The following is a 26,254-nucleotide window of genomic DNA, read 5'->3' as shown; positions in this document are numbered from 1 at the left end:
ATTTTGGGATGAGATCCTGTTTACCGAGCGGGGAACAACAAGGTTGTCTCTGTTTCTAGTTTCATACCTATGTTGGAGACTTGTTATTTGCACAGAGTTATGAGCAAACTCTAACTGAAATACTTTATTTACCTCTTACTTTGTTATTGTCTAGAGAATTCAAGCGACAAAAAATGCACGACACGGTCTGTTTTGCTCTACTGTTGCTACCTTATTGATGTGGCATGGTTCCTACGAGTGCGAATTCGTTGTTGCGAATGATTTGTGGTTATAGCAGCAAAAACATTTCCCATACATATACGGGGGTTTCGCTGGAGTGACAATTCTTAGCCGGATATATAGTAAATACAGGTCGTTCCGGTAACGTAGAACCGACTTCAAGTTTGTCTAAACTGTGACCTAAATTGGGAAATGCCTTAAATCACTATAAAGTATTGGTGATGCACTGATAAGGAACAATCTACATTATTTTTGAGACGGATGATGTCAGATGAACTCGCACTCAGCCTTAATCATAGAAATCTGACAAGTTATGCAACAGATCTAATTAAAGTATATGGAAAACAGAAAGTCTGGCAACGACCAGCATTTATTTCAGGTGTAAGTATGACAATTTCTTTGCTTATTTGGAAAATTGTACGAATAGGGGAACGTCATGAACTTTTGGAAATTTGTTAGCAATGATTAAACATAAAGTGATAATAACTTTTAAGCTGTAATTTGTAAACAAAAATTTTCGAAGTAATAAAAATTTAACCAACTACTGCACATATGTCGGACTGGACTGAGAAGAAGTTCATCGATTGCCTCTAGATTGTTTGATAGGTACACAAAAAACTTTCCAGCTGGTGCCATTCGCGAAGGTGAAAATACAAGAATATAAGTGCTGTAATCTAAATAAACGAAATTTGAGTATAAATTCTTGCATTAAATAAATCGGTCGTACATGAGTTGTAGCAGGCATATGTTCTGCTATAGTACTCCGATTTATAAGCTCCTGGCAATCAGATATATAAAATAGCTTAAAATTGCCAATTTCTATATTATAGCTGCTTTCGCAGCATTTATACGAACCTATTAACTTGGTTAAAATAGCTAAATTAGGTGCCAATACTTTTTTCCTCGCTGTGCGCTGGAAAAACGCAGTTAAGTTGGACTTGGTGCAAAAAAAAACCATTGTGTACATATAAGAAACCATCTGCGCCCCTTCCCTAACGTGGCCAAAACTCGATAAGGTGAGCGTAATATGGTTGTGATTTTGATGACGCATTCAGCATTCATAAAACCCGAATTGCAGCTCAAGCATATTAGAGAGTTTTTCATTTATTTCAAGTTATGAATTCTGATTACAAATGACACTAATCACAAAAACGACATGCTAATCATTGTAGGCAAAATTGTATTATCACACCTAAGCAAGAGACTTTGATAGAAATGGCGGGTGTTCCCCCAATACCACCGCTACTATGCAACACTCCGCCTCCAATTGATTTTGGCGAAGATGATGACGATTCCGGACTACCATCTACATTAACACTTGAAGATGATGAGTATGGGGATTTCGCTTTAGCAAGTGACATAAATGAAGATGCGACAAATGCCGATGGTGAGAAAACTTGTGCTTGAAATGGAAGAGGTTTTTTTAAGTTTAAAATTTATAGTATTTTATGACTTGCTTTTCATATTTTATTAATACTTTTTTTAAATATTTAAATAGCATCTTCATTACCTCACACACCGCTGCAGTTCGAACTAAGTTCATCGACTACAAGTGGTTTCACAGATGTACCACCAGTTTTGGAAGATTTTGGAACTACTCCGCTACAGCTTGAATTAAAAAGTTGCGCTGCACAGAAGGAAACAGACACGAAGGTTCAATTAAACGAAGCGATTAACTACGATATTACAAGAAAACTATCTGCAGAATGTTATCGATCACAAACCACAGACGCTATAAACGAACTAGACGAAATTGATGCCACACTTGATGTAGTTGCACCAGCCATGCAAAAAGTTGTAAATGACAATAAACAAGATAATTTTGATTCTAATGATGCCAAAATCTACACTGCATATACAGAAAGCCTGCCAACATCAGCAAACCCCCTTGCTCTTAAAACTGAACGAGAAAGTCGAAAAGAGAATACTTCGATTTTGGCTAATGAACAAGATATTAAAATAAAGGAAAAAATTAAACCGGATATTTCACAATCACAACCTGTAACTGGCATAGTGTTGATAGAAGATCTAGCAGACGACAGCAGTGATGAGGAGTGTCATCGCTCACCAAAGAAATCCTCCATATCGCCGACACCACCCTTAATAAGCGCCGATGACATAGTTTCAGCAGATTTTTTTGCAATTCATGTTGTTGATGCACCGTCTTCACCAAAAGAAGAAAAATTATCGGTACTTGCAGAGGATATAAATATGAATAATTTTTCAAACTATAATAATAATGTCATCAATGATCTGGATATCCCGGCCAAGGATAATGGTACTGAGGAATATAATGATGATTTTGGTGATTTTGCTGACTTCGAATCGGTAGCTGATTATATGAAACCAGTTTTTTTGCCGTTAGTGACATCTGATGTTATAGCGGTGCCCACTGTTGATAGCAATGAAAATGTAGAAGCGGTGGACGAGGTAAATAATCTTGTGAAATGTGTTTTATATGCCTCAGGCTTATTATTTTCGTATTTCTTAAAGCATTGAATTGAATAGAAATTAATTCTTTATTACTTTGTCTCAGCCCCCTACGGATAATGGCACACTAGCTAATAATGATAATGATGATTTTGATGATTTTCAAGACTTTTGTGTGGCGCCGACACCAGTTCCGACTCTAACACCATTCATATCAGCACAAAACTCATTAGATTCAGTAATAACAAGCAATGATAGCATCAAAAATAATGTGGACTTGAAGGGAAATAGTGTTGCATCGTCAAATACAGAAGCAACGTTTCAAAAAAAGGAGGTTGAAAATGATGACGATGACGATGACGATTTTGGTGATTTCGAGAAGGCTTCATTAGCCACACCCTCACATGAACTAACCCCAAATGCTATCATATCACATGCTTATCCGCCAACTGTGTCCAGTGGCAATATAAATGAGCGACTGAGTTCAGTACTAAAAATTATGTTTCCATCCAATGATGTTAGAGTTGCGGATGATTTCCAATCAGGAACCGAAGCAAAAGTACCAGAAAAGTTACCCGGTTTGCAATCGCCAAACACTACACTTCCTTTTGAATCGATAGAAACTGCCAAAGCCTTAGAATTCCAGTGGCCACAATCAGAAATGCGACATGCGCTTATTCGATCAATAGGCATTGATTCGAGGAACATTGTAAAAATATATATATATGGATAATCTTTACATAGAAATAATTTGCTAATTACTATAATTTATGTTTTGTAGTTGTTTGGCGAAAATTGGAATCCATCAATGCCACGCTTTGCTGCCAATCTTAGTTTTAATCCTCTAAAGCCAATGAAACCACAAACGGCCAACACAACAACAACGTCATTCGCAGATGCAGAATCATTGCACTACAACAATAGCAGCAGTGGCAGCGCGGCTGATGTGGACATTGGCAGCTATGCTATGAAAACGGATGTACCTGAAGTTGAGTTTGACTGGCAAAGCGCCGGATTAGTGAATCCGCTGGACGGTAAGCTTAATTACATAAACTGACTATTTATTGTTAACTCAAACCAATACACTTAAACTTTTAACGCTATCACAAAAAATCTATATAAGACGCTTTCTATGCAAGCCATTGAACGGAATGAGCTTTATAATAATTTTTTATTATGATTTCCTCAAACAGAATTTGTTTTAAATTACATATAGTTGGTGTTTTTTTTTTTTGTTTTTTTTTTTTTATGTTTGCAAAAACTTGCAAAGTATTGCCAAATAACATATGTTTTAATTTTTTTTACTTATAACGCTTTTAATTGCTTTTTATACATATAACTTCTACTTATATTTGCAAACTGCATGGAAATTACTTCGTTTTTAACTATGCAACTGTGATAGAAAAATAAAGCAAAAACGTGAGAAAATAACGTGTGTAAGTTTAAAATGTTTAAACAAATTTCAAAAGCTTTTATGCTAGAACAGTAATTTTTAACTTTTGCTTGTATTAGTTTTTATTTATATAAATTTGAAACAAATTTAACTATGACTTTTAAATAAACATTTTCGTGAAGTGTTTAATAAGCTTAGCAATAAACTTTTAAAGTTTCAAGTTAAATTTTGTCAAATATAAATGTGAGTTCGAAAGTGTTTATTTATTCACATGAAATATAATTATAAATGATTAGGTTACACAATTACGGCAACTAGCAGCAAAGGCTATCGGCCCTTTTAAATTTAGTAGAGGATCTAGTTTTGAATTGTGATAAAAAGTGAAAAAATTTAGGTTGTGACATTTTTGAGAATGAATTTTTATATGTACATATATATATATATATGTATATGTGCATACATGTGCATATCCGATTGAAAATGGAAAGTTTTAGGTTATTAGTTTTAAAATTGTTAGTATATCTGTTTGTTCAGCGTTGTTATGGGGCCCAGCGTAGCAATGCCGAACTGAAATTTTGGATTTTCAGTATTCTTTAACTATTCAATTTATAAATATTTAGTTAATAAAATTTTTGTTGTGATATTGTTTTTATTTTAATTTATTATCAAATCAATGCACCTGCATTTTTCAACAATCATTCTGGCCCCAACTAATGAACCTCCATTACCTTAATGTTAACCACCTGTGTTCATTTACTTCACACAGCCTGGAATAGTAAAAAATATGCTCAAAATAGAAGCACCAATTAAATAAAAGCCTTTCGAAGCATTTAGAAGATATTAATATGGATATCTTAAACTAAAGGAAACACATTACGTTTTTATCAGCAAATATTGCAAATTAATTCGCACGCTTCACTGCATTTTCAAATATTTTCATAATACTTGACTGCCGTAGACATCCTTGAAAGATGTTGGGACCCAATTTGAAACAATTCGTTTTCTTGGAAATGGAGAGACCTACTGCTTTATGGCGCCCGCTTTTTTTCCATAAAACGCTTTTTCATTTCAGAAGTACACATGTAACTTCATTCTACCCAATCGCAAATACTGATTCTATAGTATCTTATCGTCCGAGAAATTTGAATTGAATATTCAATTTTTAAAATGGAATGTTGTTGTTGTTGCAGCAGCATAAACATTCCGTATACATATACGGATAATGCTGCTGAAGTGACAGTCCTTGGCCGGATATAAGTCGGGGTCGTTCCGGTTACGTAAAACCGACTGTCGTGGTTGAATGGAATCTAAGTGTTTGTTGATCGCAAAGTACGTTAAGCACAAGATACATAATAGATTCACTATAATGAGCATATTTGAGCTTACAGACGAGGATAAACATAATTTTCAAACCCAATGGACCGTCTGCCGTTCTTATCCAAAATTCACTGAAAGAAAATTAGCACTTTCACAATCTCTCGTGGATGCCGTCATCGGAAACCAATAACGAGATCGAGGATCAAACACAACAGCAACTACTGGACTATATAGACAAATATTAAACGACATTCATCGGGAGACTCGTACCTGAGTTTCTCTTGTACGTCTTGATGTTTTTCCTCAAATCGAGGGATCTACAGTTTTAACCTGATTCCAAACGGCCAATGTTTTTTTTATGAGGAGCTTTTTCATAGCAGAAATACATGCGAAGGATTGCCATTGCCTGCCGAGGGGCAACCATTATTAGAAAAATCTTTTTCTATCATTTGGTGTTTCATGCACAGAGATTCGAACCTGTGCATTTCTGAATGGTAGTCACGCACCAACCCGTTCGGCTACGGCGGCCACCAATCGGCTCAATTACGATCCGGATCTTGTAGCGGTTAAATATTCCTACCCATCCGGAATCGACCCCGACACTCTCAATATATGTCCGGCATGAGAAGTTACACCGCGCGATACTAACCACCTATTCACATGCCCTCTTAAACCTACTCATCACCCAACCTGTCGAAACAGCACGTGAACTACGTGCCTAGTGAACTGCTACAACAACAACAACGAAATATTGGTCCGTCTCATGAGATTTACCCGATACCGGCACATGTAAAGATTCACACACTCACGTAAACTAACTTAATCTATCCGGTACCTTTTTTCGGACCTAATTGGAATAGAATTAAAACTAGAATGCTTTACTATAATTTAAGCATGTGTTGCTGGCTCTATACTTTAGCCTTTTTTTCTTAAATGCACGTATAAACTCTACGTTTCCAAGAAATCTATTTAAATCAATTGCTACATTTAAAATATAAAATATAAAATATAAAAAAAGGTACGGGAGTTCTTGTAAGGCCAAGAAAAGTTGCGATAAACCAAGTTAGGGAATTCATTGATTAACAGTTAATTATTTTCCAAAATAATAAGCGTCGACATATTTGTACTGAGATAATGGGTGTATATATTTTCTTAGAAAATCGATTTTGTCTGCTTTTCTAATTAGTAATAAAGTTGCTGATTGGGCACAGAAAAAATTGCTTTCTTTAAAATGCTTTTTTTCGTGTTTAAAATTTCTGACAACGTTTTTTTTCTAATTATGTAGCTTTTACTGTATGTGAACCAATTTAATTTAGGTATACATATACGCTAATTTCGACATATGTATGTACATACATATACAATATTTATATGCATTGTACTGCATATTAATTTACGTTTGCTTGTTCGAGATTTATTTAACATTTTAATGCATTTCCCTTATTGTTGTTTTTTAAATAGTTTTATTATTGTAAATATGTTTTCAATTGTGAACATAAACTTTTACATTTTAACAAGTACTTAATTTGATTATTCTACAATCTTCGGTTTGGGATTTAACAATAACAAACACTTGCGTATCTGTCTAACAACATATATGTATGTATGTAACACCAACCAACCACTCAATTCTAAATAAAATAATCAAATCAATGATGATGAATTACAAAAATGACTAGCATCACATGTTCACACTTTACTATTGGATCTAGACCAAGTTATGGTGATGGCTCATAAGCTTGATAACTTAACTGTTGATTCCTCCTTCTCTGCATGTGCAACGTTGGAACAAATAACGTCAACTACTACCCCAACAACAACAACATCAACAACCGCCAATTACAAATTAACTAATCAAATGCAACGTCTTAATTTAATTCCATTTAATACTCAAACAACCACCACAACAATAACAACGCCCGCATTGGTACCATGTAAACAATTTTCATCTTCACCGCCATCATCATCATCATCATTATTAATCTGTAATAATTTAATTGCAACCGCTAACTCTACGCCTATTTCCTGTCCAAATGCTACACAACATGACACTAACACTTTGATAAATACTTGCACCTATCAAATTGGTCAAACCAATGCACCGACTAACTGTAATACAACACATGCAACTGGTGGACGCCACGCTTCTCACTCTCCAAACATTATTGACGCAATTCACTCGCTTGTCTCACAACGTCCTGCCGGAAATGTCACCACTACAATTGAACCGTTAATGTACTTAAAAAAATTTACTAACCACTTTTCGGCTATTACCCAAAACCACACACCTGCCATGATCAACAACAATACGAACAACTACAACAAAAACAATTCCATAAATTCAAATTCAACTGATCGGTTTGCAATGACAACTCTTAAACCATGCATTTCTGCACCTACGTTGATATACGGCGACGCCGTTTGCAATGATAATAACGTCTTAATAAATAATCCACTGGGATGTGCCAACTTTGACATGAAAACGAATCAATTACCGGATCGTAGTTGTAAGTCAAGCAATTGTTGTTGTGGCATATTTAAGGTTATTTACATAGTAGGCTAAAGTAGGATGATGTGCCGCACCTTTTCTCCAACGCACTATTTTCAGCAAAAAAGCGAAATATGTATGACCAAAGAAGAAATTAAATTTGTGCCTAAGATGCACTATTATTATAGGCATTCGATCGATTAACTAAAAAATCCAACAAATAATATTCATTACTAAATTTTTAATATATGTTATTTGATTGAACAAACGTCACTGATTCTTGGCATTTCTGCAAAAATGTATTTCTAAAGGTTACATACACATACACGTATACATTATATATATAACAGTTACTACTGTTTACTGTAAAAAAGGCTGCAAAAGTAACGAATTTGTGATATTGTCTAAAGAGTTGATAAAGCATACTTCGCACAAATTCGCATAACTTCTTACGCCTTCGCATAACTTCAGAAAACTGATTATGATTCGCATACAATCATATTATATGTAGAACTCAGTGTTTCTTAAAAAAATACAATTACAATTTCCTTTACTAATTAATATAATAATGTGATTTTCATACAAATCCGTGAAAATATGACTATTGGTACAACTGCATTTGAAATGTGACGTAACAAAACTTTCACCAAAATCTAAATTCAACAGACTGGTTTTCCTAAGTTGTGCTAATTTCCGGGTAATCAGATATATGCGAAATGCATTCAACAGATTTTTATCTGACAGTTTAAAATTTGTGCGAAGTATGCTTAAACAAACATTAAGTTCATCATATTTAACAAAAAAAAACATTCTTTGAGACTAGATCGATCATTGATAATTAAAAAAAAAATCACTATAACGAAGTTTAACTTTGTTGCAGGCAAAAGTAAATCTTAAAATGCGAATGTATATATTATATGTAAAAAAATTGAAAAACTCCACCTAAAAAATTACAAATTACTTAAACACATTTAAATTCGCAACAAATTTTGATATTTTCAGTATATGAAATCATTTTCTAAAGGTTTGAATATAACGGCTTCCAAATAATTTTTTCTTCTTCAAAAGTTTATCGATTTGGTGGGCCAAAATTTTTCAATTACGAAGTTGTGAAAGTTATTTATTCCACGTATAGACTAATTCTCCTGATTTTGGTACTTTCATTGCATTTGTGGGCATAAAACTCTATGTCTCTTCCTTGTCTACGTTTTTTCGCTTATTTATTTATAATTATCTTTATGCAAATTCCTCCAAATAGTTTTGTGACTAATCTTCAATTCCTCGGTAATGGAATAAATGGTCATATGCCGATCCGACTCGACAAATTCCATGAATTTATCAACATTTTTGACGATTGGCCAAATCACCGCTTTACTGTTGCATTCGGTATTGTATTGCGTCCATAAAGAGCACAACTTTTTTCACCTCAGTTGTAGTGATTATGCTACTCCGCTTGCAGGTAATGCTGCTGCTCGGGTAGCCGCAATTAATCAATGGCACAACACGTGGCCATAATACTCGGTCTGGGTCCAACTAATCCTATTGACTATTGTTTGAATAAACCATTATTTAATAGGTTATTTAGTACTAGAATTCCAGCTTTATGTAAGTGGGTTGGCAATATAGCTGACCGGAAAAATTGCTTACGGTTCTTTACTGATGGCTCAAAGCGATATATCTCGTCTTCATAATCACGGTAGCGTATTTCAGGCTGAGATTGTAGCCATTAATGAGGCTGTCTGGTAGGCAAAAGTCTGACTACCTATAGAAGTCTATATTTATTCTGATAGGCAAGCAGCGATTAAATCTCCTGGTGGGGTTGTCACTAATTCCATTAACGAGAGAGGATGCGAGAATGAGGAGGAGAAAGAGTTTGAGACATCTTCTCTAGGCTTAGATACTTCAGCTCATCGTTCTTGAATGATACTGATAACCTTAGAGATATAAGTGTCATAATAATAATAATGGTTTAACGAGGAGTAGCAGGTAATACTATGATATTACTATAGATCGGCAAGGGCCTAAGTGAATTAGTTTAAAGATCGACTGTCACTTCTACCTACATACCAACCTACCTACCTGTAGTAATACTGAAGAATGTATCGAGCTTTCTCTTTTCTATCTTTATCTTGGGAGGCTGTGACACACAACTGGCTTCACCAAGCACAAAACTGTCAAATAACTTTTTCACAAGCGTAATGTAATTTTTAAAACACCGTATAATGCATACATTGCGTAACACGGCTCTCTAGAGAAATCTAGCGAAAACCCTTCAAGGCAGAGAAAGCCTTGTAGTCTTGTTTGTAATCGTCGTGAGGGTGAGTTGCAACAGAGTCCCTTGTCCAGATTTACCACTAGATATTTCATATTTCATATTAGATATATGAAGAGAACTGGGGTGGGCTTCAATGAGTTTCAGTTTCGAATTAAGCTCTCTAAATCAGAATCATTCTGGCACAACTTTGTTTAAGACGTAAAATTTAAACCATCTTCGTATGCCTTTTGAAGCACACTTGGTTAGTATCCATTTCGTTTTTGAACACCACTTTTGATTATTGAGCTTAAATATAACTTTTGAAACCCACTCATGTAGATTTGCTCGACTTTTTTTTCTACACTACTCTATTTTCACATTGAACGAGTTCTATCATATCGAAGGATCAACGTCGCTTGTGTTAGATTTGATTTTAACATTGTTTGGTCAACTTTACAATGTATGCGCGAATCATCGGGCTGCACCAACGACTGCGTTCTTTACCGTGTCCCTCTCAATCTGTCGTTGAAAGTTATTTTGATGTTGTTGACCATTTCTTTGTCCACAGTTTTATAGTTACTTGTGTTGTCGATGTATATCCTACTGAAAGCATACATATAACTATATTTCATTAAGCGATGGAAAACTATTTCCGTTATGTATGTACATGTGTTTCGGCGCAATCCTTGTTACCGCTTCTCTTTTCATTTTTATGGCATCTTATCCAGACACTTCCCAAGAAGCACCAAGTACAATTGAAATATTTATAAAATGACTTAGATTTAGAAAAATATAATATTGTAATATTTAGCAAAACTCGTTCACTTTTGAGTATACATATATTACATACATAAGTATATGTATCATCATCGAACACACAATTTACTCAAACAAATTAATTTCATTAACACTAACACGCTTAAGTCACTGACGTTCCCAAAACTGCATGAACTTATTTAAGGACAGATCTTTTCAGATCCCTAGAAGAAAATGTGCGTCATATGTCCTACTTTACCCTACACACTTTCAAGTATATATACATACCAGTACATATGTATTTTATAGAGCTTTCGCCATCTTTGAGTTTCGCCCTAACACACATTTTTCTATTTTGTTTGTTTTTAATAAACCAATATATTGTAGTTTAAACATTTTGGTGGTAGATCACACACATATGTAGGTAGAAGTGGCAGTCGGTATTTAAACCTAGGTCACACTCATACTCGTATATCAAATAACAGAGACATATGGGGCAAAATGTTTTTTATAATTTTTTTATTTGTATCTCGCGTATAACCAATTCTTAAACTCTGTAAGGAATTGGGTTTTAATAAAATAATTTACGGGGACTGTGTTATGCATTTGCTTTTACATAGCGAATGCTCGATTTTTTTCGTAGACAATACACCAGACTGCCAGCAAAGATAAATAGTCAAGTTTTGTCAAAAATTTGCAATTTTTGAGCTACCCGAAACTTGCACTTTACTTAACCAAAACTCAATCAGCTATAAAACTGCATTTCCCAAAAATTCTGATTAATTTAATTTTTTAATTTTGTACAAAGTTTGGTTTTTGTTGTCAAAATATATAGAAAAATTAAACAAAATTTAAATAAACAGTCAAAGCTTTGCAATATCTCGCGCTAAAAAATAAAAAAAGAATTTAAAAAAAAAATTGTCAAAACTTAGCAATATTAAGTTGGCGTCGAATGCTTGACTAACTTAAAAAGGCCTATGAAGCAAAATACAAAATCTTTCTAACGAAAAATGAAGCAACAAATAACCCATCAAAAACAGAATTTAATTTTATGCTGAATAGAAGCCGAAGATTTCAAATAATGTGACAAAAGATGGCCGACCATTAAGTAAGTAAAGTTTTACAAACTTTCTTTTTGGATGGTCTGAAACTGGTGTATAAGTTCTATGCGACCGTTTCAACCATTGTCGCAAATTTTTGGGGTCTGAAATTCGCGCAGAAAACAACTATCGTCTGAAAAAAATCGAAGCTTCTTGTATTCAAATACTGACAAAAAAAGTACTGGTCGCGTACTTTTTCAATAATTAACTAGCAGCAAAGAGCAGTAGGGTTACAACCTCAAAGTAGTGCGCGAATGTAAGCTTTACTAAATAATTTCTAATTATTTTGCCGTTTTAATGCAGAAAGTTGCAATATTAGATGAAGTAAAAAGTGCTCAACGATTTTTTCGCTTTATTTAGATAATAATTAAAATAGTTATTATTATGGTTCTAAAGTCATGAAAATGGTTTCAAACAGCTTCAACTAATATTCAATTCCTGCGCAATGAAATTGGGTCACATGCCGTTCCGACTCGACGATTTCCATGATTTTATCAACGTTTTGTCATTTGTCAATGCGGAATCGCTGGAATCACCGCTTTGCTGTTGCATGCTTCGATACTGAGTTCATTCATTTATAAACGCTAGAACACACTAACCGCTGGCTTTACTAAGCACAAAATTGTTAAAGGACTTTTTTGAAGAGTAATGCAATATAGCGAACAATAGAATAATAATATTAGAAATTTCGAAGTTGGGCTGTTTAATTATTTCTGCATATTTAGTTAATTTTGAAGTGAAAAACTTCTTTAGAATCGTTGGGAGTGATTTGAGACTCGATTAAACGAAAAAGCGACACTACGAAGCGTTATATGTTGATATACGTATATGTGTGTGGCTGCGTACTGCTGAGCCACGCTAGTATAGTGCCTATTACTTGCTTTGGTGTTTAGTTCAAGCGTCATACGTATGTATGTTTGTATGTATGCTAGTACGTATGTGTGCGCGCCTGCGTATTACGGAGCCCCGGTGAGCGAGAAGGCATTATGTATACCTATACTACACTACCTAATACTTGCTTAGACCAAGCGTCCTACGAATGTTTGCGTGTATGTTAGTACGTCTGTGTATTATACGCGTTACGACGCTCATAATAGCAACCGCGTGTGCTGTATTGCGTCCGTATTTTTATATTCGTAAATATTTTCATTTTTAAATATTTATCGCAATTGCAGGCGGTGTTGCAATATACCACAATCAAAATGACGGTGCTCGTATTGTAACTCCACAGATAGATCTGAATGCACAGCAACTAGAATCACTGTCTGTTCAGCTCTCTAAAGTGGGAGAAATATGTGCATGCGAAACCAGATTGAGCAATGGAAAAACAGTTTTAATTGTGGCAATTTATATTTCACCGAATCAATCAATAAATAGCATCACGGAATTCATTCACGACAATTTAATAAAGTATACACCAGAAGTATCGCGGATACTTAGAAAAGATTACGATAAAGTTCCAATGATTTTATGTGGCGATTTTAACGTAAATTTTGCATTGGACACAGCGATTCCTTTAATTGACTTTCTCAATACAACATTCAATTTAAAAATGTGTAACAATCGCACTGAATCGACAACACGATCAAAAACAACAATTGACGCGGTATTTCAAAGATATGTTGACAACATCGAAACCAAAGCATTTGTGTCATATTTTAGCTATCATAAGCCACTCGTATCATTTGTTGAAATTGAAAACATTGAGGATGAATAATAATAAAATGAAAAAAATAAAATACGAACTTTATAGCAATATTATAATGAACCTATAATTATCCCGCTCCTAATGCTGCTTTCGTCTCATTCTCTCTCAGTTTGTTTTACGGAAGGTTTCACTTCTATCGCGTCTAACCGTTCGACTGGTATTTTTTTTTTGTATTATTATTTTCAACTTTAGAGTTTTCAGAGGCAATTTCGCTATTTGTATAAATAACAATCAGCTGCACGTACCTACCTGGGTTTCCTGCTTACAAATGCGATCTCGCTCTCCCTCTCTCAATTCCTCCTAAATTGAGAGTATTTTATATAGATGAACCCTAGCGCATAATAATTAGTGACAACACAGCCCTAAAAACTCAAATAAGATGGCATATAGTGTTTCCGAATGAATATTATCCGGTGAAAAACCTCCCATCACGTTACGTTAGCTATCAGTAATTGGCGCTTGGGTATGAGAATAAATATTAATCTCTTTAATCGGTATTCCGCTAGAGAATAGCCAGTGGAAGTCTTCTTCAGTTTCTGGCAAAAAATATCTGTTCAAAACCTCTAATATGTAGCTGCTTACGCCTCGTAACCTTTTATAGCTAATATTTGAAGTTGCGAATTGAAGGCGCCTTATGTACATATATATATATATATATATATATATATATATATATGGCCGAGCTCCTCCGCATCCTCCTACTTATTTTATGCTATTAGGATTAGCGTGTCAGAAAGCACAAGGAAAATGTTTCCGATTGAGAGGAGATAAACATTACAGATTTTATGTATCCCTGCTTCAAATTTTACGGAGTTGTTTAGAACAAGCCGACTTCGAACGGCAGATATTTTTTATGAGGAGCTTTTTCATGGCAGAAATACACTCGGAGGTTTGCCATTGCCTGCCGAGGGTCGACCGCTATTAGAAAAAACTTTTTCTTAATTTTGATCTTTCACCGAGATTCGAACCGACGTTCTCTCTCTGAATTCCGAATGGTAGTCACGCACCAACCCATTCGGCCACGGCGGCCGCGATTTAGAATTTAGCTTTGACAAAAAATATACATCGTATGTAAGATCAATCATTAGACATCATAGCCTCCGCAATATTGTTCTGAAAATTCCCAATTGGCCGGAACGGCGACGAGTTAAGATAGATGGGGCATTTTTAACCGCACAGCTGCCACGCGAATAATGCAATGAGCATCTCTTACATGACGGTTGGTCACTGAGCTGCGTTCCTTAATAGGGACCGATCAAACTTCTAATTATGAATACTGTGAGAATTGCTCTTGAATCAAAATATCGGGAATAATTTCCAAGTTATTAATTAAAACCTACAAAAAGAATTTTAGGTTTTCTAATCGTGAAGACTGAGGAAATCGCTCTTGAATCAAAATATCGGGAATAGTTCCCAAGCTTTCAATTATTAATTTCAATTAGAAAGTAAAAAAGTTATTCGTGTTTAACATTGCTTGGTTCTATTTGGCCCACTTTGTACTGAACTCGTTCACTATACAAATTTAAATCATCGACATCAGAACCCTACCACCAAATATATTGAAAGCATATGAAAGTTTTATATGTACACACATACACACACTAAACTTTTACTTGGTAATTATTTCTCCAGTACCTCTCCATCCCTCTTTTATAATTTATGAGAATAACATTCTGGATTTATTTCTTTTTAATTATTTTGCATTTTTACGCTTCCAATGTCAAATCGATTTTTCCATTATAAATGTAAACAATTAAACTAATAAATATTGCTTCATTGCAGGGGTCAAGGGGGAGGCAAACTCGCGAGAGGCTGAAACGATTCACCCGCCGCCGCCTGTTGCACGGCTTGATACACCCGATGACCAGCGTCAATCGCATACAGCCTTTACAAACATCGGCGATAACATTTCCGAAACCCTAAGCAACAATGATACTGAAATGACGGCGACACCAACAAAAGACATTTGCCCTGCGCCGTTAACATTGGATAAGGCCACGTATCAGCTAACCATACAGGAGCAAGGCATTACCACCACCAGCAACAGTAGCTGCGCCAGTCTTAGCAGTAATAGCAAACCCTATGACAATAGTAAAACCTTGACAGCATTACGTTTAGGTGGTAACATCGTTGATGAAGATGATGATGATGACGGAACGGTAGTGACATCTACCTACGCTGGACCTTTAAAGGAGACACACATTTATACACCATCGAAGACGGAATTAGCGACAGCAGGAAAAACTAGCAAAGCGACTGCCAGCGGTAGCGAGCCAATTGACTTTGATTATGAAATTGCTGCTGCGGGTATAATAATCGATGAGAAGGTAGTGAAAAAGGAATATCGCGATGTTGAGTACAATCCCGGCTTTAGCTTAGAAATGGTGAATGAATACGCCGCCGAATCGCCTATAGGAATGCCTGCACCATTACCAAGTGAGCCGATATTGCTAATGGCACAGACACAAGCGCAGCAGCAGCAACAAAAGACATCTGCCGAAGTTGGCAACGATGAATTCTCCGAGTTTACAGAATTTCAATCAGTGCCACCACCACCACAAGTATCAGTTCCCGTTAGTATAACAGCGTCCGTGTCCCGAGTGGAACCACATAGTAAAGTGACAAACATTAGTTTACCTCCCGTCCTCCCAGCAGCTATTGCCAAGGCAAAAGAAGCTAGCAATACACCAAGTCGTACCAACTCACCCTCTATTATTGACAATATGATACTCAGTCCGGCCATACTGTTGCCACAAGCTATTCCCATAAGCGCAAATAATACATCGGCAACAAAAGCGCCACCAAGCATTGAATGGGGAGATACCTCGGCTAATATCAATGCCGATGAATTAGCACGCATTGAGGAGCTTTTCCCGCAACCTAAAATGACGGCCGCCAAAGATGCGAACTCTTCGCAAAAAGCATCGCCTACGCACAACTACGTGGAAAATAAAGCGAAAAATGCCTCAATTTCCATAAGCGCTTCAATAGCGATGAAGGAGCAGGACTCCACACTCAACGATGACTATTGGTCTGAGTTTGTGTCAGTGCCGGTGACGCCTCAACTGTCAAGCAATGCAAGCCGACTAAACAACAACAACAATAGTTGTAACATTAATATGAAAGGCAGCAATAATAACAATCAGCCAGCTATAACGCCAAAACGCGTCGTTGATGCTCAAATCAATAGCGCAAATAACAGCAATAAGACAATGCGGTCGCCACATCATCAACAGCACTCGAACGTCCAACGCACACTAACACCAACGCTACAGCGAAAGCCAACTCCACACACGAGTCTGAGCACCAGTAGTAATATCTGTAACACCAATAGTAACATCAACAGTAACAGTAACGATGATGACTGGTCGGATTATGTGTCAAGCACTCCAGCACCAACGCATGTTAATTCTTACATGCGCACAGTGCAGACACCTCAATTCAATAGCGCCGCTTGGCAAAACGCGAACTTTTACAATAATCCGCTTGGCTTATACCATCAACAGGCGACCATGCTAACGCGCAGTGCACCCTTGACGTCACAGCAACAACAGCTACAACTCCAACAGCAAATACATATAATGCAGGACTTCTCTACTGCACCCGTAACAGCCCGTCCAAATGTCACTATAAATAACAGCAACAATGCGCATATCAGCAACATGCAACATTCCAATTCATACTCACCGCTACAGGTGGGTAATGCCAGAGTAGCGCCGAGCATTTCACTAATACCCGATCTAGGTTTTGTAGCGCCAGCGATACCAGTGCATACTGCTTTTGTTAATGTATTGCCAAAAACGAGCTTTAATGGCAAAAAATGACGTTTATTAAATTGCGAGCAGACGCACAATCGTGGTCGTACAACGCTGGCACATTCCTATCGAACTCATTTACCGAATGCTAGTCCCGTCACAGCTGCTGCCACCACTTCCATTCACGATATTTTAACATAGAAGCAGCTCTACTCCAATTTGAGCGGAATTTATAGATGTGTGTAGTAAGGCAAAGTACGAAAATATCCAAATATGAAGGTGACAAAAAAGTTAAATAAATTATATTAGTAGATATCCCTAAGTTCAATCCTTGTTAAAAATGTGAAATTAATGGCTAAAAATATCACAGAATGAATTATCTTATTAATCAATCGAGAAATATTCGATTAAGTCCAAATTTCCTCCATAGTTAAGTTAAAAAGTTTTTTTACTTAACTCTGCTATATACTTTAAAGAAACTAATGGTAGGAATGCTAGTGATATGAGCAAACGGATCGCTTAGGGATAAGGGTTAATACACAATTTAATTTTCAAAACTACTTATTTTCTACCTAAAAATTCTGGACCAAGTGTATGTTAAATTATTTGTTTTTTCTGTTGCTTTCTTATTTTAGTTTTTTGTTAGTCTAAAGTTCGGCACCTCGGTGAAGATAGATGGTAATAGCTACTAGTAGCTATACCTATATGTATTGTATATCATATACTACAGCTACATACAAAAGACGCGCCTGAATGTTGTTTTAAATTAAAACATGTAATATTTCAGGTTTTACTATTTTTATTCAAAATACGGCTCTTAATAATTATATGTGAAAAATAGAGTCCATCTTGAATCTACAGGTAAAATCCACCAAACAGTCGATTCATGAATACCTAATTGTTGAGGACGTCGGATGTTGAAGGTTGTTCAGCATCGCCACTTTGCGCTACAACAACAATATTCTCAACAGAACGTCCTGTTTTTGTTCTTCCACTTATTTTTCTATGCTCGACAGAACCGGTTTCTTGAATATTTTTCACCAACCTTTGAATTTTTGACTTATTCGGATGATTATTTCCACGAAAAAATCACAATTTTTGCAATATGTTCTTCTCGGTCGACCATTTTCATAGCAAGTTTCAGTAGTTTTAACGCGTTGTTCTATCGTATAAAATTGTACACCTGTCTACTTGACAAATGTCAACGATGACATCAAAGCAAAGGTACTGTCTAGGATTTATTTACTACTGACATCTAGGCGTTACTTTTGAGAGACTCTTTATATAACAATTTCTAGAATTATTTCAATGATTCTCCTTTTAGCGGTTATTTTCTTTTAAAACTATATATTTCAACTAAAGGTCTTCAAAAACATTTTGATTATATTGCGATATTTTCTACGTCCCTTTCACATATATCTCTACCAAGCGTTGTTATTGTTGTTGTAATATCATAAACATTTTAGATTGGCAGCCCTTTACATAAGCATTCAAGTCGTCTGTTTATTTTAAATTAACCATTTTCTCATCAGAAAAAATACCAGATTAGTTAACATAGAAAAACTATATCGAACAGTCTTCAAAAACAGTATACAAATTCATCATACTTTTTGAAATACAATAATGCAATACTTCTTATGACGAGCCAATGGCTATGTTGCATTTTTTTATTTTAAGCCAAATACCACTTCCATAGACCCTTCGGACCTCATGTGCAGAATTATGCACATAATGTTTAAGGCTTATAATACTTTTATTTTACTTTGTTGACAACACTTGGGACCTAATGTGATTAATTGTGTACATGCCGGAAAATTCGGAAAACTTAATAAATAGGTATGTATGATTTTTCACACATTTGTTTTTATGATGCCCTTCTTACCAATAATTAGTAAAAAAATACTAGTAAGCTCAATACTTTCTAAGAAGTATAAAATTCCACAAATTTTATTCTCTTGAAACCCAATATCAGTCCATAAATTTGTGCTGCTTTAACGGGTTTAAGAGCACTCTTAACGGAATATAAACTTATGGGTGCATAATCATGGTCGAAAATAAGCCGGTTCTATACTTGTTAAACAGAGTTAAAAAAATCATAACTTATTTTAATAATAGCCGAATTAATACCTAGTTTTTAGCTTGGAACCCGGTTTAAATTTAAATCCACCATAAGCTGGTAACTAAAGTTGGTTTTAAGCAAATTAAGTTCAAAGGAAATTTACGAAATTTAATTTTCGGGATACTGAAATAGATTTTGATATAATAAACGATCAGATATTGGTAAAACATTTGAGTATTTTCAGCACACTGAAATGTTTTAATGCTTTTTATCAACAAAAAAAATTATCAAAAATCAAATCGAACTTTCAGCCACTTTAAAGTGGCACCTCGATGGGCTATAAACCTGTATATAAATTTATAAAAATTCTGAAAGTTTTTTAATTTAGTTGATTTTTGTTGTAGTATGAACTATGTTTCTATAAAAAATATTAAAAAATTAAATAAACAGTAAACAAGTAGTCAAAATTTTGTAATATGTTGGGCTGCTATTATTGTAAGCACAGATGTATACCAATATATTTATTATTAATATAAATACATAATTTTGTTCGAAATTAACTTATTTATTATTAAATACTTAATTTTATTCGAAATTAACTTACTTTTTGCTCTTCTGTCGTTTTAAATTTTCAAAATTAGCAGTAAAACAAAAATATTTGATTGTAAATTTATTAACATTCATTTATCAGTTAAAATTGGAATTTAATAGATTTACATATGCGAATGCTTGTTCTTACTGAAGCATAATACTAAATTGTCTATAGCATTAAAGAAAATAAACCCAGTTTCAAATACTTGGTACAATTTTAACAAAACCTGTGTTTAACCCGAGACTATGATTATGCGTCATAGGGTTCATTTACATTGCAAATTAACCTACCCTTTGCAATGGATTTGGCTTCATGCTTTTTCTTCCACTGAAAATATTGCAGTGAACCACTTGACTTTATGGCACCGCATATGATGGCGTACAGCCAAATATTTTAACGCCAGCCCAGCTGAGTTTAAAATATGTTTTTTATTCTACTTTGTAAATGTGATGCAGATAAATTATTGTTAACCTATGATTTAAAAAAAAATGTCATCTTCAATTCAATTAAATATAATTTAATTGCTACTAGAAGTACAGCAAAATTTTGCGCGCTTCAGTAGGCATATACTCGTATTAATTGTAGAGGTACCAACCAAAAGATATTGCAGTAATTTTTGGCATCTTTAACTACCCTGGTAGCATAGCCTGCAGGCATAAAATTCTTAATACGTCACCAGAGAATGACAGTATGATATGTTAAGTGATGTTTCCCGGGTCTCATCGTCCGTTAAACCTAAACCAGTGATAATTTTACGATAGCAGTTGACAAACGTAATGCAGGCGAAGAATAGGAGAAGAAACATGTGCATACCAATACTAACTACATATCGCTCAATCGCTGGAGGAACTTAATAGCTCAAAAAATTTAAAATTTGAGAAACAGAGAACAGCTTCAAGGATTACTATGGCCCCTCATGGTAAAAGTAAAAAAAACACATTTTATTCTAATGTTAAGAGATATCGCTATTAATTTTTTACATAGCATAAAAGGAGCGCATTTATTTGGGTTATGACGTTCTTCCTGTAAACGAGCGTTATTATGTATTTATATTGGTTTGCAGGAATATTAAACAATATCGTATTCACCCTCTTTCAATTGTATTTAAAATGAACTATAAAAGTGGTGAAGCTGCTCCTGTCATGCGAGTAAATAAATATTCTGAGTTCACCATAAAGATTAAAATACCTAGCGATTTTTGTAAGCGATCTGCCTATTTTGTGTGAGTTACATTTATGTTAAAATTTAAATTATCTACTTATGTATGTATGTATTGCTGTAGTAGTCTGTTTTGCAAATTAAGGCATTTGTTTTTGAGTCGTTAATAATTTAATGTGATTACATAATTGATTACCTTAGTCGTGTACATTTTTGCTTTGTAGCAAGTGTAAAAAAATATTATTAGACATTATGTATTAAATACAGTTTGTAGAATTTGTTGAGAGCGTTCTAAGAGCTCTACTTAAATATAGTACCTAAATATTGTAGCCTATGCAAAAGAATGAACCAGTATTTCATAATAAAAAATATACAAAAGACATAATAAACTTACGTAAAGTGAGAATACAAATATATAACTGTGTCTCACTCTGTATCAATATCCAGCTAAATTAAATTACAATGCATATGTATGTAAATATCCCCACGGATATGAAAACATGCATACTTGTATTTATAAGCCCTATATTAGTACATATGTATCTGCATGTAATTGTACTTAAGCTTCAATGGGAGCACTAATAGCATTCATAATTGACAAATAAAAATATATATTTTCGGTTGATTTTATTATACGGCATAATGCTTTTGATTTTAATACAATATATAAACAATAATTGAGTAAATAAATAAGCTTACAGTTTTTGAAAAATATTAAATAAGAGTAATGTTTTATTTATGAGTGGAAGTCAACGCAAGTGAGTATAGGTTTTTTTTACTGCTATCTACCTGTGAAAGGCCAGGGAGAAACGATTGATTTGAATATCGTTAAAGCAGGTCGCAACCTCCGAACATTCTCGGTGTGCCGTTAGTGGGTCGTAGCAGTTTATCAAGCCCTGTCAAGTACGATGAAGTGACTGGTCATTGACGTCTATCTCATTTAACGGTAGGCATGCAAAATATGGTGGCCGCCGTAGCCGAATGGGTTGGTGCGCGACTACCATTCGGAATTCACAGAGAGAACGTCGGTTCGAATCTCGGTGAAAACACCAAAATTAAGAAAAACATTTTTCTAATAGCGGTCGCCCCTCGGCAGGCAATGGCAAACCTCCGAGTGTATTTCTGCCATGAAAAAGCTCCTCGTAAAAATATCTGCCGTTCCGAGTCGGCTTGAAACTGTAGGCCCCTCCATTTATGGAACAACATCAAGACGCACACCACAAATACGAGGAGGAGCTCGGCCAAACACCCAAAAAGGGTGTACGCGCCAATTATATATATATAATATATGGGAAACATGTTGTTTTGACGGATTAGATCCAAAAAGAGTAGGGAGTTAAGTGAGTGATAGGCCCAGAAAACATGTTGTTTCGACAGATTGAATCCAAAGGGAGAGGTGTGTTAGGTGAATTGGTTTGAGGGGTATATGAACAGGTGGTTAGTGTCGGGGTGAGTACCCATATAAATATATTGAATCCATCGAGGTCGATTCTAAATAAGTAGAAGTTTAAGCTACTACAATATGCGGAACGCTATTGTGTCAAGAGGACGCGGGTCTCGCGAAGCTCTTCATCTGTGGTGAGTGGTGGTTGGACTCCGATAACGATATTCGCGGGACAGGAGTTTATAGCCTGCCAATAAACTGGTGGATTCAGTGGGTGTTGTGTAAAATTCTGATTCTCGTCAATTAAATTGAAGAGATATCCTTCTTCGATGTGCCTCTGAGGCGACTCAGCCTTCAGCAAGTGCCTCCAGAGGTAGTTCCTTCAGGAATTGCTTGCCTAACTTCCTTAACTGGTAGCATGGTAGTCTCGCTGTGAAAATGTTGTAAATAGTGCATCAGCGGACATACAGTGAATGCCCGAATAACAGTATTTTTATAGATTTAGAGCTTCTTCCACTGCATGTCACTAGTGTGCTGAACTTTGCGGCCACCCCGTCATATATGCGTATTCTAAGTTTACTCTCTTTACCCTAAATGCACTAAACATTGACTTCCCTTTCCCCCAATATCCATACAACACCAGGCTGCTCTAAATACGCGGAGAGTTTTGTTTTTGTTTCAAAAATCTGCAAGCAAAGTATTACAAACAAAACACGTTCCATATTCACATTTACTTATTTGAACAGAAAATGGTAAAGTTTTCATTTTTAACGAGATTTGATTAAAGTAGCAGGGACAAATGAAAAGTTATACATACATGCATGCATGTAGTACATAAAAATATACGCGTCACATATTCGAAACATTTCCGTTTCATGTTTAATTTTATCTCTGAATTGAAATGGTCCATATTATAGTTACATTCGCGTGTTCGATTTTTTTCTAAATTCTCCAGGCCAAGTTGAAAACTAATAATTCAGTTTTCAGCGCTTCATTACAAAATCAGCTGCTGAGATATTAAAATGGAACTTCATTTGTTGGCTTTTTATATAATTTTACTTAGCTACACCAGAGCTTACGCTGCAGAACAGGAAGCAAATTACAAATTAATTTTGGACAAGCTGACAGCAGACAAAGAGGCTGAAGATATAGTTAAAGTTAAGGTGGAGCTGGATAAAAGCGAGGATATTGTGAAAATTAATGGCGAAGTGGAGCAACTTATTGACATGGATAATACATGGAAGGTTGTTGTAATTTTTCATAATTTTATAAATTTTAATTTAAAATCTTCAATATATCTTCTCTACTTTGCAGGTAAAATTAGTATTCAAAAGAGCCGATGAAGCAAATGAAGAATATACTGAAATGATGGCACTGCCCGCAATGGGTATTTGTGACTTCCTGAAAATATATTATAGAATGTATGTTTACGAGTCATTAGTGAAGTACTCGAATGCACCGTCACCGTATGTTTGCCCGATCGTAAAGGATACTTACTACGTAAAAGAATATCCCTTTACTTCGGACAAGTTAAAAAGTATTAAAAATCCGGGTTTCTATCGCATGGAAGCAATTTTGTACCACGAAGATGAGGAGAAATTCAAGTACAGCTTAGAAGGTCATGTAGTGGAAGAGAAATAAAGAAAATTGAGTTAAGGTTCGAAGGCTGGCCTTACCACAGAGATATCCGGCCCATGATAAATAAAATTTCGCAAGCATAATTTTAATTTGTGTTTTTCCTGTCACCTCATTGATTTCCTTAATTTGGTCACACACGACGATATGGTTAAATACTTTATATGACAGCTGTATTGTTGTTGTCGTCGTAGCAGCATAAACATTCCCCGTGCGTATACGAGGAATGCTGCTGAAGTGACAGTTCGTGGCCGGATATAAATCCGGGTCGTTCTGGTTACGTGGAACCGACTGTCGTGCGAACGCTGTGTTCGAAAGGGTTGGTGCTTGAAAATTTACATTCGGAATATTTCTGAGTTCATTTATGCCATGAAAAAGCTCCTCATAAAAAACATCTGCCGTTCAGAGGCGGCGTAAATATGTAGATCACTCCATTTTAGAAAACAACAACACGCTCACCATAAAGCTCGCCCACTCACCATTAAAAGGGTGATTTCATTAATTTGATTTGTTTCTCCTTCCAAACCTTAATATGAAAAAACGAAAGACATACATTTTCTTCTACTTATAATAATCGTCGCTCCGCGAAGGCAATGACAATAATGGCAAGTCCGCAAATATATTTATACGGTCTGGGTGTGGCATAAAACTTTATACTGAAATAGATTTTGATATAATAAACGATCAGATATTGGTAAAACATTTGAGTATTTTCAGCACACTGAAATGTTTTAATGCTTTTTATCAACAAAAAAAATTATCAAAAATCAAATCGAACTTTCAGCCACTTTAAAGTGGCACCTCGATGGGCTATAAACCTGTATATAAATTTATAAAAATTCTGAAAGTTTTTTAATTTAGTTGATTTTTGTTGTAGTATGAACTATGTTTCTATAAAAAATATTAAAAAATTAAATAAACAGTAAACAAGTAGTCAAAATTTTGTAATATGTTGGGCTGCTATTATTGTAAGCACAGATGTATACCAATATATTTATTATTAATATAAATACATAATTTTGTTCGAAATTAACTTATTTATTATTAAATACTTAATTTTATTCGAAATTAACTTACTTTTTGCTCTTCTGTCGTTTTAAATTTTCAAAATTAGCAGTAAAACAAAAATATTTGATTGTAAATTTATTAACATTCATTTATCAGTTAAAATTGGAATTTAATAGATTTACATATGCGAATGCTTGTTCTTACTGAAGCATAATACTAAATTGTCTATAGCATTAAAGAAAATAAACCCAGTTTCAAATACTTGGTACAATTTTAACAAAACCTGTGTTTAACCCGAGACTATGATTATGCGTCATAGGGTTCATTTACATTGCAAATTAACCAACCCTTTGCAATGGATTTGGCTTCATGCTTTTTCTTCCACTGAAAATATTGCAGTGAACCACTTGACTTTATGGCACCGCATATGATGGCGTACAGCCAAATATTTTAACGCCAGCCCAGCTGAGTTTAAAATATGTTTTTTATTCTACTTTGTAAATGTGATGCAGATAAATTATTGTTAACCTATGATTTAAAAAAAAATGTCATCTTCAATACAATTAAATATAATTTAATTGCTACTAGAAGTACAGCAAAATTTTGCGCGCTTCAGTAGGCATATACTCGTATTAATTGTAGAGGTACCAACCAAAAGATATTGCAGTAATTTTTGGCATCTTTAACTACCCTGGTAGCATAGCCTGCAGGCATAAAATTCTTAATACGTCACCAGAGAATGACAGTATGATATGTTAAGTGATGTTTCCCGGGTCTCATCGTCCGTTAAACCTAAACCAGTGATAATTTTACGATAGCAGTTGACAAACGTAATGCAGGCGAAGAATAGGAGAAGAAACATGTGCATACCAATACTAACTACATATCGCTCAATCGCTGGAGGAAGTTAATAGCTCAAAAAATTTAAAATTTGAGAAACAGAGAACAGCTTCAAGGATTACTATGGCCCCTCATGGTAAAAGTAAAAAAAACACATT

General features: G+C 35.0%; 2 protein-coding genes across 7 annotated transcripts; both read left to right on the top strand.

Moving 5' to 3' along the window:
• The first annotated feature begins 553 nt into the window (after positions 1-553).
• LOC128854921 (uncharacterized) lies at positions 554-21,864 on the top strand. Of its 6 annotated transcripts, none has more exons than XM_054089391.1 (7): positions 554-600; positions 1,392-1,606; positions 1,718-2,649; positions 2,756-3,358; positions 3,431-3,683; positions 15,448-17,360; positions 17,410-21,864. In XM_054089391.1, the coding sequence occupies exons 1-7, from the start codon at positions 557-559 to the stop codon at positions 17,416-17,418; spliced, it is 3,969 nt and encodes a 1,322-aa protein (XP_053945366.1). In that variant the 5' UTR covers positions 554-556; the 3' UTR covers positions 17,419-21,864. The 6 variants fall into 6 exon arrangements, with proteins under 6 accessions (XP_053945366.1, XP_053945361.1, XP_053945363.1 ...); XM_054089388.1 differs by lacking the exon at positions 554-600 and adding exons at positions 618-863; positions 1,096-1,235 and having other exon boundaries at positions 15,448-21,864; XM_054089387.1 differs by lacking the exon at positions 554-600 and adding exons at positions 618-863; positions 1,050-1,235 and having other exon boundaries at positions 15,448-21,864.
• Positions 21,865-23,578: 1,714 nt separating this feature from the next.
• LOC128858789 (uncharacterized) lies at positions 23,579-24,334 on the top strand. The gene is made up of 2 exons (XM_054095293.1): positions 23,579-23,857; positions 23,928-24,334. The coding sequence occupies exons 1-2, from the start codon at positions 23,636-23,638 to the stop codon at positions 24,252-24,254; spliced, it is 549 nt and encodes a 182-aa protein (XP_053951268.1). The 5' UTR covers positions 23,579-23,635; the 3' UTR covers positions 24,255-24,334.
• The last annotated feature ends 1,920 nt before the right edge of the window (positions 24,335-26,254 follow it).

The sequence above is a fragment of the Anastrepha ludens genome, chromosome 2 (assembly GCF_028408465.1).
Source record: "Anastrepha ludens isolate Willacy chromosome 2, idAnaLude1.1, whole genome shotgun sequence".
Classification (NCBI taxonomy): domain Eukaryota; kingdom Metazoa; phylum Arthropoda; class Insecta; order Diptera; family Tephritidae; genus Anastrepha; species Anastrepha ludens.
The sequence above is the reverse complement of the archived record's forward strand: the minus strand, read 5'-3'. Positions and strand labels throughout refer to the sequence as shown.